General features: G+C 43.4%; 1 protein-coding gene across 2 annotated transcripts in view; it reads right to left on the bottom strand.

Annotated features, from left to right (window-relative positions):
- The window catches only part of ABCB9 (ATP binding cassette subfamily B member 9), a 102,118-nt gene that overhangs the window by 20,176 nt on the left and 67,268 nt on the right, over nt 1-14,674 (bottom strand). For both annotated transcript variants that reach the window (XM_082273171.1, XM_082273172.1), the window contains exons 6-7: nt 2,741-2,938; nt 698-826 (exon numbers count right to left, since the gene is read on the bottom strand). In XM_082273171.1, coding sequence (XP_082129297.1) covers nt 698-826; nt 2,741-2,938 — 327 coding nt within the window. The remainder of the gene's footprint in view (nt 1-697; nt 827-2,740; nt 2,939-14,674) is intronic.

Raw genomic sequence — 14,674 nt, 5'->3', positions numbered from 1 at the left:
TGTATTGGCTAACTGTATGAGGTCGACTGATTTTCTTCTGAAATTAAGTGTGTGTTGTATTCCCAGGAGTACTGAAAATCATGCCAGTAATACCACGTTTTTCAGAATTTTTTCCTTTTCTGTGTAGGGCCTTGGTGAGGCATTCAATTTTATTAATTTCATCAACTACAGCTATGCACTGTCCCACCATTGGGGGGGGAGGTCTTGACTTTTTCACTTTTGTGGGATGAAAATGTTCGCAGCATTGAGTAAGTGGATCAGGAACTAACTAAGCTACTTTATTTTGAACTATGAATATATATTAACCTCCCTGGCGGTATGATTCTTTCCGATTTTAGGTGCTGAAAGCGGTACCATTATTTTGCAAGTAATTCTTAAGAACGAGCAGCCCAAGCCAACTATTTACATATGATTTTTTTTTTTACTGTGCGTTCTTCTTTATAACATCTCGGGTATGATAAAGTTTGAAACACAAAATCATAAATTATAATATAATAAATACCTATAAATAAGTTAAAGTATGTATGTATGTATACCCTTCATTAAATGATACTGTCACCAATAACCCATCTAGTTTATACCTACACAACAAAAAACACAAATATAGGGAAGAGAATAGAACAATCACTTGTAAATAAAAGAGAAAAAAATCACTGCAAAGATATTGATTATATTACAACTGATGTAATATTCTCACCTCCATGCAGTCACCTAGAAGAAATTCATAGATGACAAAGGAAATCAAATTACCACTGGTCATTTGCTCTGATATTACCAGGTGTCCGCCATAGTAAAGTATACTAATTTGTAGTGCCAGTTCTGTAAACTAGAAGAGAAATAGTTTTTGATAAAAACATTATTATGTCCTTATGTGGAAAAGCAGTATTAGTATATATCAACTGCATAGTAAATCATGCCATATAAAGCAAATTTATGTGAACTCATTACAGTGTTTAAAGAAGAACTATAGATATGTTAGATACCTACAATGAAATTGATGTTTAACTTTATTTAATCAAGGTGCTAAATCAAAAACTTTTTTTTTTAATTTTAGATAGAATCAGGAAATGTTAAAACCTTAAAGCGATATTAAAGCTTTGTTTGTTTATTTTTAATAATTATATGCTCTGTGTAAGTCTCCATTCACACTAGTACGACTTGTCAGGCGACTCGGTCAGCCTGACAAGTCACGCACCATCGCGTCCCATAGTGTAGTATAGGGCCGGTTCTAATAGGAGCAACACAAGTCGCTCCGACATAGAAAAAGGGTCCTGTACTACTTCAGGGCGACCTGGAGCGACTTGCATAGACATTCATTTTATGAAGTCTGTGCAAGTCGCGCTGCACGCGACTTCACAGGTCGCCCCGAAGTCGGATCCGACCTAGTGTGAACGGAGTCTAGGTTTTGCAAAGAGCAGCCCCGCAGATCCTCCTTTTCCTGGGTCACATACTGGTGTTCCTGGCTCCTCCCTCCTGCTGGGTGCCCCCACAGCAAGCAGCTTGCTGTTGGGGCACCCAAGCAGGCAGGCTTCTGACCCGCGGCTCTGTGTATCCATTCACACACAGACCTGCAGCTTGGTCCCACCCCCTCTGTCTCCTGACTGGCTCACTAGCTGTAAATGACAGCAGTGGGAGCCAATGGTCAATCAGGAGTGCGAGTTTCCAGAGAGGCAAGGCTCTCGTGGACATCGCTGGATCGGGAGAGGGCTCAGGTAACATTAGGGAGGGCTGTGGTGGCTGCTGCACACAGAATGTTTTTTACCTTCATGTGCCTTTACAACCACTTTAAGAGTTCCAGCCATTTTGTGTTTATTAGGAGTCAGCAGCTACAAAAAGTGTTGCTGCTGACTTTTAATAAACACACACTTACCTGTCCCATGATCCATCGATGCGGCCGGCGGGAGCCTCGGTTCTCTCCCTCTTCTCCCTGCCGCGCCGGCATCACAAGTGTGGGCACCTGGCTGTGACAGCTTGTGGCTTCACAGCTGGGTGTGCACTGTGCATCCGCAAGTTGCGCTGAGCTTCCTTAGTGGCCAGTCAATCTTCTGGGACCTGTGACATGTCCCAGAGGTTTGTAAGGAGGGAAGGGGAGAGGAGAACTTCAGCTCGAGCCACCTAGGCGGCCCGGGTGGTAGTGGGAGCGGGTACCTGTCAAAACTAGGTACCTGCTCCCCTCTCAAATTACATGCCAAATGTGGCATGTCAGGGGGTCAGTAGTACTTAAAGTGGAAGTTCCACTTTTGGGTGAAACTCCTTTTTAAGCTGGCCGTACACCAGTAGATTTATGAACGAGTGTTTGTATGAACATTTGATGGATAATTCTCATCAATACATATGATGGACAAATGAATGTCATTTGAAGGTACTTTAAAATTTGGTTTGCTTTTATCAATCAATTTTTGAATGAACATAATTTACAGAGAAAAAACACTTTTATTGTTAAGCTGGCCATAAATGGAAAGAATCTCTGCCGGTTCAGCAGAGAACAGCTGAGATTCAATCCATCTATGGGCAGGCTGGTACTGAAGTTAATTCATTGATCAATTTCAGTACAACCTGCCTATCAGATGTTTTGCATGTGAATACTTTCGGTGGCTATATCCGCCAGCATATGCATTGTGTACATTTTATTAAACAAGCAACTTTTGACTGGTAAGTCAGGCAAAGAAACAAAAATCTGGCACCTAATATATATTTTATTATGCTAAATCAGCACAGGTAAGAGAAAAGTTATACTTACGCCAGTAGACCATATGTAGTAAGTATAGGCAAAAGCTTCCTTTTTGTAGAGAGAGTAGAGTTGCTGTAGCTTATCACTATACACATTGGCCTCTGTCTCCTCATTAGCAAAACTCCGGACAGTTTTAATTGCAGAAATAGTTTCTTCTGCAGTGCTATTAGCCTTTGCTAATGCAGTCTGAACCTCTTTGGCAAGTTTCTATGAGAAAAACAACAGGAGAAAAATAAACACTGAATACGTCTGGAATATTTCACAATCTGAAACAGAAGCCATTCCAGAAAGACGTACATTAATATTTGCCAAACAATGTGGGCCCTCTACGTTCAAGCAGGAATGTGATCTAGGGGCCTCTTCACCCACAAAGAGAATAACATTAAAAACATTGCTCTAGAATGGAAATACGCCAGGGTAGGGACAGATCTGGTGTAAAGAGCAAGAAACTGTTTAACAGACCTTCTACTGATCTATAATAATATGTTCTTCACTGACATGGCAAATGCTGTGCCATTAACATATAAAAAAATAACATCCAATAATCAAACATATATAGTTAAGCCTTGTGCACACAAAAGCTGTCAAATGCGTGTTTACAGGCGTTTGACATTGTATTTTTTTGATCTGCCCCTAAACGCCCCTCTATGGGGTGGATTTACTAAAACTGGAGAGTGCAAAATCTGGTGCAACTCTGCATAGAAACCAATCAGCTTCCAGGTTTTTTTGTCAAAGCGTAAATGAACAAATTAGAATCTGATTGGCTACCATGCACAGCTGCACCATATTTTGTACTTTCCAGTTTTAGTAAATCAACCCCCTAATCAGCACACCTAGGCATTTACAGGCATTTAGAGGCAGGGGATGTTTATTTGGCAGAAATCTGAACGCATCAAAAACGTGTTCAGGAGAGGAGCATTTAGCAGAAAAAATACGTGCCTAGCACTTGAGTGTTCACACTTATGAATGGACAGAATAAATTACTATTTTGGCCAATTAAATTAATTAAAGTGAATCTAAAGTTTGCATTTTTTTTTTTTTAATAACTCATGTTATACTTACCTGCTCTGTGCAATGGTTTTGCACAGAACAGCCCCCATACTCTTTGGATTTTCTTTCTGCATCCCCTGCTGGCGGTCCTGGCTCCTCCCCCTTGCTGAGTGCCCCCAATAGCAAGCCTTTTACTATGGGAGAACTTAAGCAGACTCGCTCCTGAGCCGCACTCCTGTGAATGGATATTGTCAATTCACACACAAAGTGTGGCTTGGCCCTGCCCCTCATTGATTTACTGGCTGTGATGGAGCCATTGACTTCTGCTGCTGTGTAAGCCATTGAGGAGAGAGAGACCCGGGAGAGCCGCTGCTCTCATGCACATAGCTGGATCGCGATGAGGCGCAGGTAAGCATAAGGGGGGCTGGAGGGGAGCTGCACCCAGAAGGCTTTCACCTTAATGCATAGAATATATTAAGATAAAAAACCTTCTGTCTTTAGAACAACTTTAACGCCCAAATGCTTGACGCACCTGAATGCATCTATATGCACCTAAACGTGTTTCAAAAACGCAGCTTTATGTGAATTTTTAACGCTGCTTTATTCCTGTCAGGACAGAAGCGTTCTGAAGAGCATAGTGTGCATGAGGGTAAGGGGTTGATTTACTAAAGGCAAAAAGACTGTGGACTTTGCAAAGTACAGTTGGACCCTGCAAGTGCAGTTGCTCCAGAGCTTAGTAAATGAGGTAAACCTTCACTTTGCAAAGAATACCCAATCACATGGAAGGAAAAGAAAAAAAAAAACAGCATTATTGCTTGCACGTGATTGGATGATGAAAGTCAGCAGAGCTACTGTTCATTTACTAAGCTCTGGAGCAACCGCTGTTATAGAGTGCAACTGCACTTTGCAAAGTGCACAATCTATTTGCCTTAACCACTTAAGCCCCGGAGGATTTGGCTGCTAAACGACCAGGGGGGTATTTTGCGATTCGGCACTGCGTGACTTTAACGGACAATTGCGCGGTCGTGCGATGCTGTACCTAAACAAATTTGACGTCCTTTTTTTTCCACAAACAGAGCTTTCTTTTGGTGGTATTTGATCACCTGTGCGCTTTTTACTTTTTGCGCTATAAACAAAAAAAGAGCGTAAATTTTGCAAAAATAACAATATTTTTCACATTTTTTTATATGAAATTCCTCAAAAAAAAATGTAAAAATAAAATTTTTTTAACATTTTCGGCCAATTTGTTTTATGCTACATATGTTTGGTAAAAAAAATCGCAAAAAGCGTATTTTTATTGGTTTGCGCAAACGTTATCGCATTTACTAACAAAGGGAAAGATTTTTGTCATTTTTGTTTTTTTTTTTTTTAACGCATAATGGCGGCGATCTGCGATTTTTTTTGCGGTACTGCGACATTGGGGCGGACAGATCGGACCCTTGACTGACATTTTTGACACTTTTGGGGTTACCAGTAACATTTCTACAGTAATCAGTGCTATAAATATGCACTGTTACTGTAAAAATACACTGGTAGTGAAGGGGTTAACTTTATTTGAGAGGGAGAGGCTGTGTGTGTCCCTAGGGGCGTGATTCTTACTGTGATTGGCTGTGACTTGAGGTGTAAGGACACTGATCAACGGTTCTACATAGTAGAACCGTATGATCATCATTCATACACCGGGGAGAATGACAGGCGGCTTGTTTACACAAGCCGCCTGACTTTCTCCCTCTCCCCCGACGATCGTCGAGTGACCGGCGGACATCGGGTCCGCCGGTCACACGCGCGGGGGGGTCCGTGACCGCGCGGGAGCGCGCCTCTGGCGGCGCGCGCTCGCTCCCCAGACCCTCCCAGGCTAGTGACGTTAATTAACGTCACTTTGCCTGTGAGGGGCTGACCGCCGCAGTAAATTTACTTGCGGCGGTCGGCAAGCGGTTAAGGCCCTGTTCACACCTGAGCGTATTTCAGCTTGTAAAATGCTCATCTCTGAAGTCTCAAAACGCCCGACAAGCAAAATCCTATTCATTTCAATCATCCCTGTTGACATCTGATTATTTTGTCTCCTGAAACAAAACGCCTGAAGCTCCAGAAAGTACATGAGCTTCTTTTTTGGAAGATTACAAGCATTTTTTTAGATGTCAATGCCTGCCGCCAAACACCTGCAAAAAACTGCTGAAAAAAGCCTGAAAAAAAGCCAGAAAAAACCCCATAAAAAGCCCCCCCAAAAAACCACCTTAAAACGATAGGCTCAAGTGTGAATGGAGCCTACACCCTGTTCACACTTGAGCGTATTTCAGCTCATAAAACGCTCATCTCTGAAGTCTCAAAATGCCCAACAAGCAAAATCCCATTCATTTCAATGGCCACTGTTCACATATGAGGGTTTTGTCTCCAGAAGAAAAATGCCTCAGGCTCCAGAATGTACATTTCTTTTTCTTTTTTTGGCTCATTACAAGTGTTTTTGTTAGATGTCAATGCCTTCCTCCAAACACCTGCAAAAAAGCCAAATAAAACGCCTGAAAAAAGCCTGAAAAAACGCCAAAAAACGATACGCTCAGGTGTGAATGGAGCCTTAGTAAATTAACCTTGTAGTGTGCATGAGGAACATGATTGAAAACTTTTAATTACGTCAAGGGGGTGAACAAGGTCCAGGAGGGCAGTATTTTCAGTAGAAGGCTAGGATCAAAAACTAGGAGGAGGAAAGTTCTAAACTAATTTCAGAAAGTATTATTTTACCAGAAGTGTACATGATGCTTGGAATAGACTTTCAACAGATAGCGAGTCAGTCAACGGTACATAGATTTAAACATGCTTGGTACAAACACAGATCTATAAATTTACAAAAAAATAGAATAAAAATGGGGCAGACTCATGATGGATCACTTGGTCTTTTTATTGTCGTCATTCTTCTTGTTTATTTATAACACAAAAATTACCTAAAGTGTTGTTAAAGCATCTTGATTGTCTTCCTATTTAAGGAGGGCAGCAGACTTTGAGAGGCTGTTGAACAGCAGTTTTCAGGTGTTCAAGAGGCGATATTGCCACCTCCTGAATGGCTGTTTTTTACTAAACCCAAGGGGGATTTTATTTTGAAATACCACAAGCATTGGGCACACAGTTGCTGTGCGGTCCCACTGACTTCAATGAGCGTATCTGGCAGGCGGCACCACCTGCCAAACGCAACATGTCAAGTTGAATTTGCCACATGTACCCACAGCAATGTGAGCAGACCTGAGCGACCACCATGTTAAATTGCAGATAGGGGGCCGAGAATGTGGTACAAAACATGGATCAATCGCCTTTTTATTGCTCCTCTGCCACCTGTGTGAAATGCAGTCAAGGATAGTGGATGGCTCCACACTACATAATGAAATAATGTTTGCACAGAATTCCAGATCTAGCACAGTGTTGCACAATGCACACACCCCCCCCCCCCCCATCCCAAAAAATGGTGTAAAGGGACAGTATATAAAGATTACATCACTCATAAATTGCTTTATGTAAACGAGAAGTGTATTTAACCACTTAAGGGCCAGGCCTATTCCCATCACTTGTTGTTTACAAGTTCAAATCAGTATTTTTTGCTAGAAAATTACTTAGAACCTCCAAACAATATATATATATATATAATGGAGATTGTTGCAATACTTTATGTTGCACTGTATTTGTGCAGCGGTCTTACATATGCAAGTTTTTGAGAGAAATACACATTATTAAATTAAAGAATAAGAAACCAGTAAAGTTAGCCCATTTTTTTTTCTATAATGTGAAATATAATGTTACGCCGAGTAAATAGATACCTGACATGTCATGTTTCAAAATTGCGCACGCTTGTAGAATGGCGACAAACATTGATAGCTCTATATGAGACACCTTAAAAATGTCTGCAGGTTACCAGTTTAGAGTTACAGAGGAGGTTTGGGACTAGAATTATTGCGCTCACTCTAATAATCATGGCGATACCTCACATGTGTGGTTTGAACACTGTTTACATATGTGGCAACTTGCGTATGCATTCGCTTCTTCGCACGAGCTCGGAGTGACGGGATGCTTTACATTTTTTTTTTTCTTATTTATTTTACCTTTTATTTTTTTATTTTTACACTGTCCCTTTAAAAAATGTTTTTTTTTATCACTTTTATTCTTATTACAAGGAAACATAAAAAGACCTCAGATCTCACATCTACCCGTAAAAGTCATTTTTTGTTCAGCAAGAAAAAAATGGGCCCTTTAAGGCCACTGGGCGGAAGCAACGTATGATGTCGCTCCGGTCCTCTAAGGCAATAGAGTCGAGTGGGGGCCATCTTGTTCACTCCTCACTCGACCCCAAACCCCTCCAATGCCCTTCAAAGTATTCAAAACATAGAAATCTGCATTTTTGAATACTGTCAGGTTTTTTAAATTGGCGCCGTTAGCAGCTAAGTAAACCAGAAGTGATGTTGTGGCGTCGCTTCTGGGTTACTTGATCGGAGACCCGATGGAAGCCGAATTCCAGCATCCTCCGGGACTCTAACCAGACAGCAGATGTGCCGGCTGGTTGCTCAGGTCTCCCAGTGGGATGGGGACCCAGGCAGAGTGGCAGAAGGCGGCAGGGGGGACGTGGATAAAAGCCGAGCGGCTGAGCCGCATTGCTTGTTATCACCAGAAAGCCAACCGCCGGCTCTAAAAAAACAAGACCGGGTTAATGCCTGTAGCTGCAAGCATCACCCCGGTACAACCACTTCTTCAAGCCGACGTTCAGGTACATCAGTTTGCGGGAAGTGGTAAAACCGTAAAAATATGCCAACTCGTTAAGTCAGTGCGGTCCCTGCAGCATATGTATTAATACAAAAGAAAAAAGGTGACTGGAATAGCAGTCAAAGGGAAGCTTCTTACATAGGACACATGTGGTATATCAAAAACAACTACGTTAAATTTATTAAATACAAAATATCTTAATAAATGTAAAATATTGAATGAAAATAGTATCAAAAATCACACACACATATAAAAAAAAAGGCAACTTTGCCTTAAATTCTGTCGCATAGACAAAACAGGAAGTGAGAGGAAATAGAGAGGGTTAATCTCCCTAACAGGGACAGCAATAAAAACTGACGGTGGGTCGAATCCATCTTCCCTCTAACCAAAAGTAAAAAGAAAAGTAAGTCAGCCCCAATGATTCTGTGTTTTTCCATATTTAGGTTTTCATGCATTATTGTTGAGAAACTGATCCAAAAAGGTAGAGAGTGAGACTAGTCAAAACTGGCTATTATATTTGTACATTTCTTAAATACCTCATGCCTGGACCACTACTTATTTAACTCATGCATTTATTTATTTATTTCCTTTAGTGAACTGACTTTAACGGCTTGCCGACCGTCAGCAGTACATATACTGCGGCAAGTCGGCTCTGTCACACGTAACGATGTAACTGTAAGTCGTTTTGTACAGAGGCTGCGGACATGGTACAGGAGGGGGGTCAGAGGCTGCGGACATGGTACAGGAGGGGTGTCAGAGGCTGCGGACATGGTACAGGAGGGGGGTCAGAGACTGCGGACATGGTACAGGAGGGGGGTCAGAGGCTGCGGACATGGTACAGGAGGGGGATCAGAGGCTGCGGACATGGTACAGGAGAGGGGTCAGAGGCTGCGGACATGGTACAGGAGAGGGGTCAGAAGCTGCGGACATGGTACAGGAGGGGGGTTAGAGGCTGCGGACATGGTACAGGAGGGGGGTCAGAGACTGCGGACATGGTACAGGAGGGGGGTCAGAGGCTGCGGACATGGTACAGGAGGGGGATCAGAGGCTGGGGACATGGTACAGGAGAGGGGTCAGAGGCTGCGGACATGGTACAGGATGGGGGTCAGAGGCTGCGGACATGGTACAGGAAGGGGATCAGAGGCTGTGGACATGGTACAGGAGAGGGGTCAGAGGCTGTGGACATGGTACAGGAGAGAGGTCAGAGGCTGCGGACATGGTACAGGAGAGGGGTCAGAGGCTGCGGACATGGTACAGGAGGGGGGTCAGAGGCTGCGGACATGGTACAGGAGGGGGGTCAGAGGCTGCGGACATGGTACAGGAGGGGGGTCAGAGGCTGCGGACATGGTACAGGAGGGGGGTCAGAGGCTGCGGACATGGTGCAGGAGGTGGGTCAGAGGCTGCAGGCATGGTACAGGAGGGGGGTCAGAGGCTGCGGACATGGTACAGGAGGGGGGTCAGAGGCTGTGGACATGGTACAGGAGGGGGGTCAGAGGCTGCGGACATGGTACAGGAGGGGGTCAGAAAACTTTCAACAATGCACACTTTACAGTTGAAAAACACAGCTCAGGGTTTTAGAAAAGTAGGCATTCTATTAGTGTAAGGACATATCTGGCCAGCTGGGCTCATTATACAATGTCAGAGGTCACTGGATGGGACTCCCACTCTCATCTTGCTTGCTAACTCCCGAGCATATAGGCTGCAGGGGGCGGGGAATAGAGGTCTGGGGGCGGGGCTCCCACTCCGATCATTGCTCTCACTACAGGCAGCGCTTCTAATCCTACCAGACAGGATGCAGCAAGGGAGCGGGACTGGGAGCTCCACTGATGCTCTGACCCCCTCTCCGATCACTGCTCTCCCTACAGCCGCTCTGATCGAACATACAGGATGCACGGGGCGGGGATCAGAGCATCAGTGGAGCTCCCAGTCCTGCCCCCTCTCTGCTGGCTTGCTCGGGAATGCAGCCTCCGTGCGCTCTGCATCATCCAATGTGCGGGTTCAAGCGGCAGCTGCTTTGGGCCCCTCAATAAAGATTGGGCCCTGGGCAGTTGCCCCGGTTTGCCCTGCGGTAAAGACGGCCCTGTCTGGACCACAGCCCCTCCTGCGCGAACCGATGTAGGACTACGTCGATTGCGCGCCTGGCGCCCTTCTGCTAGGGGCAGCAGCGGGGATGCTGATGCCACGTGGCAGCGGGGATGCTGATGCACGGGGCCAGCAGCCGTGATTGCCGCCGGCCACCCGTGATCGCTCCCCGCTGAGAGAGAAGGAATGGCAGCTGTTGTAAACACAGCTGTCCGTTCTTCTCTCTGGAATGATCACAGAGCGTCTGTGATCCTTCTATATAGGACCACAAGTCTCTATGGTCATTTCAATAAAAAATCTTACTTGCTTCATCTTTGATGCTCTTTCATCAATATACACATTATCCAGTTCTGGACTGGAAGGTTTTGCCCCCCTAATGACCAGGTCGTTTTTTTGCGATCTGGCACTGCGTTAATTTAATGGAAACTTGTGCGGTCGTGCGACGCTGTACCCAAATAAAATGAATGTTCTTTTTTTGCCCACAAATAGAGCTTTCTTTTGGTGGTATTTGATCACCTCTGCAATTTTATTTTTTGTGTTATAAACAAAAAAAAAGCGACAATTCTGAAAAAAAATATATATATTTTTTACTTTCTGCTATATAACATTCCCAAAAAAATCTAAAGTTTAAATTTTTTTCATCATTTTAGGCCAATTTGTTGTCTGCTACATATTTTTGGTAAAAAAAATCGCAATAAACGTATTTTGATTGGTTTGCGCAAAAGTTATTGCGTCTACTAACTACGGGAAAGATTTATGTCATTTTTGTTTTATTTATTTTTTTACTAGTAATGGCGGCAATCAGCGGGACTGCGACATTGCAGTGGACAGATCGGACCCCTATCTGACATTTTTGACACTTTTGGAGGGACCAGTGACATTACTACAGTAGTCAGTGCTAAAAATATGGACTGTTACTATACTAATGACACTGACAGGGAAGGGTTTAACACCAAGGGCGATCAAAGCGTTAAGTGTGTCCCTAGAGGGTGCTTTCTAACTGTGTGGGGGATAGGCTTGCTGCATGAACACAGAGACTTGTGTTCCTAAATAGGAGGAACACAGGATCCCTGTGCTCATCACTGACAGAACAGCGGTCTGCCGTATTTACATCGGAAGACTGCCGTTCTGTCTCAACGGGGAGCGATCGTGGGTGCCCGGTGGACATTGTGGCCGCCGGACGCGCTGATTGGCTTCCCCTGTGGCCAATCGGCATGTGAGCGTGCACCCCCACTAGCTGTCCAGTGAAATGTACGTCATTTCTACTATGCACCTTTTCTACTATGCCTGTATATGTCTATGTGTACAAGGACACATAGGCTAACATGGAGATGCATTTAGAGGCAGAAAAAAAGAAAAAAATGTCAAACGCCTACAAAAGCAGCGTTTTTGTAAGCATTGTGTACATGAGCCCTAATGCTGACTTATATAACAGGTGACTCGCTGACAGGTTTGTTTAACAGAACAAGAAGAAGCCAGCACTCAATAAATAAACCTTCAACCCAATAAAGCCTTTACTACACATTTTACTGTCACCATTGCAAAATGACCTCATTAAAATTGTGAGGTTTATTGGTTGAGTGCTGGCTGATTTTAGCCGTGCACTCCCGGACTGCAGCAACAAGGGTGAGGTGCTGGATGGAATTGTTTCCAGATCTGTTTAACAGGCAGTGGGGTGTTGCTCTGACATGCTTCACATAGTTGGATTCTGACTACGCAGTCACAGCCGTTAATCCTATAATGCATTACCACTGGTTAAATGTTTAGATGTAGTACTTTGTTATAATTTGAGATTACTTCAAGTATATCCAAAGCCAACGCTTTTTTTTTTGGTTCCTTTTGGATAGAGCAAGGACTAGTTAAACCCATAGTCAGTTTTTGCTCCATTGTTGTGCCACTGGGGAGATTTTCCTTCACTTCCTGTCTTGTGAAAGCACAGAGAATGGGAATAAATCTCTCCAAAGTGAGGGAAATCCCACCCATGTGCCACCAGAATATTGCTCCCCATTGGATGATTTCTTCTCTATTCCTCTTCTGGTAACAACTGAAAAATGTTGGATTTCCCATCCGTGCAACAATGGTCATTGGAACAAATACAGTGCATACGGAAATTATTCACAGTGCTTCACTTTTTCCACATTTTGTTATGTTACAGTCGTATTCCACAATGGATTAAATTCATTATTTTCCTCAAAAATCTACAAACAATACCCCATAATGACAACATGAAAGACGTTTGCTTGAAATCTTTAAAAATGTATTAAAAATTAAAAATGAAAAAAAAATCACATGTATATAAATATTCACAGCCTTTGCCATGAGACTCAAAATTTAGCTCAGCTGCATTCTGTTCCCACTGATCTTCCTTGAGATGTTTCTACAACTTTATTGGAGTCCACTTGTAGTTAATTCAGTTGATTGGACATGATTTGGAAAGGCACACACTTGTCTATATAAGGTACCACAGTTAACAGTGCATGTCAGAGCACAAACAAAGCCATGATGTCCAAGGAACTGTCTGTAGACCTTTAAGACAGGATTGTATCAAGGCACAGATCTGGGGAAGGGTACAGAAAAATGTCTGCAGCATTGAAGGTCCCAATGAGCACAGTTGCCTCCATCATCCTTAAATAGAAGAAGTCTGAAACCACCAGGACTCTTCCTAGAGCGGCACTCCCTGGCCAAACTGAGCAATTTGTGGAGAAGGGCCTTAGTCAAGGAGGTGACCAAGAACCGGATGGTCACCCTGACAGAGCTCCAGAGTTTCTCTGTGGAGAGAGGAGAACCTTCCAAAAGAACAGGCATCTCTGCAGCACTCCACCAATCAGGCCTGTATGGTAGATTGTCCAGATGGAAGTCACTCCACAGTAAAAGGCACATGACAGCCTGCCTGGAGTTTGCCAAAAGGCACCTGAAGGACTCTCAGACCATGAGAAACAAAATTATCGGGTCTGATGAAACAAAGATTGAACTCTTTGGCCTGAATGGCAAGCATCATGTCTGGAGGAAACCAGGCACCGCTCATCACCTGGCCAATACCATCCCTACAGTGAAGCATGGTGGTGGCAGCATCATGCTGTGAGGATGCTTTTCAGTGTCAGGAACTGGGAGACTAGTCAGAGTTGAAGGAAAGATGAATGCAGCAATGTACAGAGACATCTTCGATGAAAACCTACTCCAGAGCGCTCTGGACCTCAGAATGGGGCAATCTTCCAACAGGAGAACAACCCTAAGCACACAGCTAAGATAACAAAGGAGTGGCTACGGGACAACTCTGTGAATGTCCTTGAATGGCCCAGCCAGAGCCCAGACTTAAAGCTGATTGAACATCTCTGGAGAGATCTCAAAATGAATGTGCACCAACGCTCCCCATCCAACCTGATGGAGCTAGAGAGGTCCAGCAAAGAAGAATGGGGGAAACTGCCCAAAAATAGGTGTGCCATGCTTGTAGCATCATACTCAAAAAGACTTAGGGCTGTAATTGGTGCCAAATTTGCTTCAACAAAGTATTGCGCAAAGGTTGTGAATACCTTTGTACATGGGATTTTTTTTGTTTGCAAAAATTTGCAAAGATTTCAAACAAACTTCTTTCACGTTGCCATTATAAGGTATTGTATGTAGCATTTTGAGGAAAATATTGAATTTAATTAATTTTGGAATAAGGCTGTAAAATAACAAAATGTGTAAAAAGTGAATCGCTGTACTTTCTGGATTTGCTGTAGAGAGAGTGAATTTCTAAAACGGGGATACCCAGCAATCAAATCTTAATAGAGGTTCTAATCCTTCCCGCTTCTATTAAAAACAAAAAACCTTTTAAAGCTTCAGCTTAAGGGTTATCTGGAACATGGAACAGCAAGCAAAATAAATGTCCTAGTCTTCTATGAATAATAAAATGTGATTTTTTGGGAATTCAGATTTTTCTTCATTATTTGCACCTTAAAAGTCCCACTTTGCCCCTTCCTATTGTACTGTCCACATTACAATTCAGAAAGAGAGAAGGCCAGAAGTGTCAGATCATCAATCACAGTCTAACACAGTGAACATGCATACAGGAGGGAAAGCACAGAGATTACCTCACTCTTGAGCTGCTCCTTTGTTGTCTAACCAGCAAATTAGGGGACAGGGACGTGACTA

This window comes from Pelophylax lessonae (assembly GCF_965119305.1).
Source record: "Pelophylax lessonae genome assembly, chromosome: 1".
NCBI lineage: Eukaryota > Metazoa > Chordata > Amphibia > Anura > Ranidae > Pelophylax > Pelophylax lessonae.
The sequence above is the reverse complement of the archived record's forward strand: the minus strand, read 5'-3'. Positions and strand labels throughout refer to the sequence as shown.